The following is a 2,144-nucleotide window of genomic DNA, read 5'->3' as shown; positions in this document are numbered from 1 at the left end:
ACTAACCTTTTGGGTGGATATTTGACTCATAAGGAGACTAACATGAGATTCCTCTCAATTGAAGGATTGTGTAACCTCTCATTAACTGAATTCTCTCGTGAAGCAGTTCGGAAGCACCAGGACACCGTACTGAATACACTCAAGGTAATAGTAAATTGAATTATTAATTAATTTATTTATTTTATTTATTTGTTTCTGTTAGACTGAGAGAGATGTGAGTGTTCGTCAGAAGGCCATTGACCTGTTATATGCTATGTGTGACCATAGCAACGCTCAGACTATAGTACAGGAACTGCTCCAGTATCTGGAGAAGGCTGATTACTCCATCAGAGAAGCACTAGTAAGAACATGAGTCAATGTATAATGTAACCTGTCCAGTAATGACTGAGTATGAACTTGTGTATCTGTGTCTGTTTAATATGTATAGAGGTTGTAAAAGAAGGGAGAATGTTTATTATTATTATTATTATTATTATTATTATTATTATTTATATTATTCTAGGTTCTTAAAATTGCCATATTATCCGAGAAGTATGCCAGTGACTATAGCTGGTATGTGGACACCATTTTGAACCTGATCAGACTAGCAGGAGACTACATCAGTGAAGAGGTGTGGTATCGCATCATTCAAATAGTGGTCAATAAACAGGAGGTACAGGGATATGCTGCTAAGACCTGCTTTGAGGTAACTATGGCAACTGATTGAGTATTTACATACCACCCACACACTAATTAATTAACTAATTAATCAATATTTTATTTTATTTTTTAGGCTCTGCAAGCTCCTGCTTGTCACGAGAACATGATTAAAGTGGGCGGGTACATTCTCGGAGAGTTTGGTAACCTCATTGCTGGTGACACTCGCTCTTCTCCTCTGATCCAGTTCCAGCTACTACACTCAAAGTTCCCATTCTGTTCCCTCACCACTCGCTCCCTCCTCCTCTCTACTTACGTCAAGTTCATAAACCTTTACCCCGAGATTAAGACCCACATTCAAGGTGTCTTTGAACAGGACGGGCAGAGCCGTAACTCCGACCTTGAGCTCCAGCAAAGAGCAATAGAGTATCTTAAACTCTCGCATAAAGCTGACGTGGACATATTGGTGAGAGAGGGAGGGAGGGAGAGGTAGTTTTTAATTTATTACCTTTTAAAAACTCTGTCTGTAGGCTACCATATTTGAAGTGATGCCAGTCTTTCCAGAAAAGGATTCTCTTCTTCTTTCAAAGCTCTACCAAACTGCTCCGTGGATGGCTAAACTTCACGAGTCCCCTGAAACTCAAAAACGAGAAACTGATCCAGAACCAATAGCAGCTGCCAGGCCCACCCCACCCTCAGCCGGAGGAGATGCATCTGATCCCATATATGGTATTATAGAGACACACCTCTCTTTTAGTTATTAATAATTTGTTTCTTTTCATAGCTCAAGTTAATAAACCAAAACAAGCTTCTATATTTGGCTCTCCTGCAGCAGCCACGCCTCCAACGACCACACCCACTGCAAACGAGTTCTCACTAATTGACGTCAGTCCAGCCCCAGCCCCTGCTCCAGTAACTGCCCCTTCAGTGACTGCTCCTGTAGTACCAACTGAACCAGCTCCTCTTAGCCTATCGCCTGAAGCTGAACAATCTTTTAAAAGGTAGTTAATTAACTATTAGTTAATTAACTACTAGTTAATTATTCACAGGTTTGTGATTAAGAACAGTGGTGTCCTGTATGAGAATCATGCTCTTCAAATTGGAGTTAAATCGGAGTTTAATGGCAATCTAGGTAAGCCCCGCCCTTTTTAATAACCAGTTAATAACTAGTGGTTGGGGTCTGTAGGTCGTATTGGTATCTTCTTTGGAAACAAGTCAAACTCTTCACTTGTCAACTTTTCAACTGAGATAACCACACCCTCTGAATCTGCTAGTGATATCCTACCACACGAAAGAGAGAGAGAAGAAGGGAGAGAGAGAGAGGAAGGGAGAGAGTGATATTATTATTATTAATTGTTTTTCTTAATTCTTATTTTACGTTTGACGATTGAGTCCAAACCAGTCCCTCAGACCATTGATGCAGGGGCCCAGGTCCAACAGATCATTAACGCTGAGTGTTTGGGAGTTTTCCTGGAAGCACCTTTAATGAAAGTCTCATTCACGTAAGA

At 40.5% G+C, this 2,144-nt stretch overlaps 1 protein-coding gene across 1 annotated transcript in view; it reads left to right on the top strand.

Annotated features, from left to right (window-relative positions):
* The first annotated feature begins 6 nt into the window (after positions 1–6).
* LOC100641065 (AP-2 complex subunit alpha-2-like) overlaps positions 7–2,144 on the top strand; it is a 4,351-nt gene continuing 2,213 nt past the window's right edge. The window contains exons 1-9 of the mRNA XM_020006110.1: positions 7–144; positions 203–340; positions 503–685; positions 773–1,102; positions 1,167–1,365; positions 1,421–1,637; positions 1,686–1,768; positions 1,823–1,912; positions 2,015–2,138. Of these exons, the coding sequence (XP_019861669.1) occupies positions 43–144; positions 203–340; positions 503–685; positions 773–1,102; positions 1,167–1,365; positions 1,421–1,637; positions 1,686–1,768; positions 1,823–1,912; positions 2,015–2,138 (1,466 nt within the window). The 5' untranslated portion in view covers positions 7–42. The remainder of the gene's footprint in view (positions 145–202; positions 341–502; positions 686–772; positions 1,103–1,166; positions 1,366–1,420; positions 1,638–1,685; positions 1,769–1,822; positions 1,913–2,014; positions 2,139–2,144) is intronic.

Source organism: Amphimedon queenslandica, unplaced genomic scaffold (assembly GCF_000090795.2).
Source record: "Amphimedon queenslandica unplaced genomic scaffold, v1.1 AMPQUscaffold_10364, whole genome shotgun sequence".
In the NCBI taxonomy this organism is placed as follows: Eukaryota; Metazoa; Porifera; class Demospongiae; order Haplosclerida; family Niphatidae; genus Amphimedon; species Amphimedon queenslandica.
Note: the sequence above shows the minus strand (reverse complement) of the source record. Positions and strands in the feature narration are given on the sequence as shown.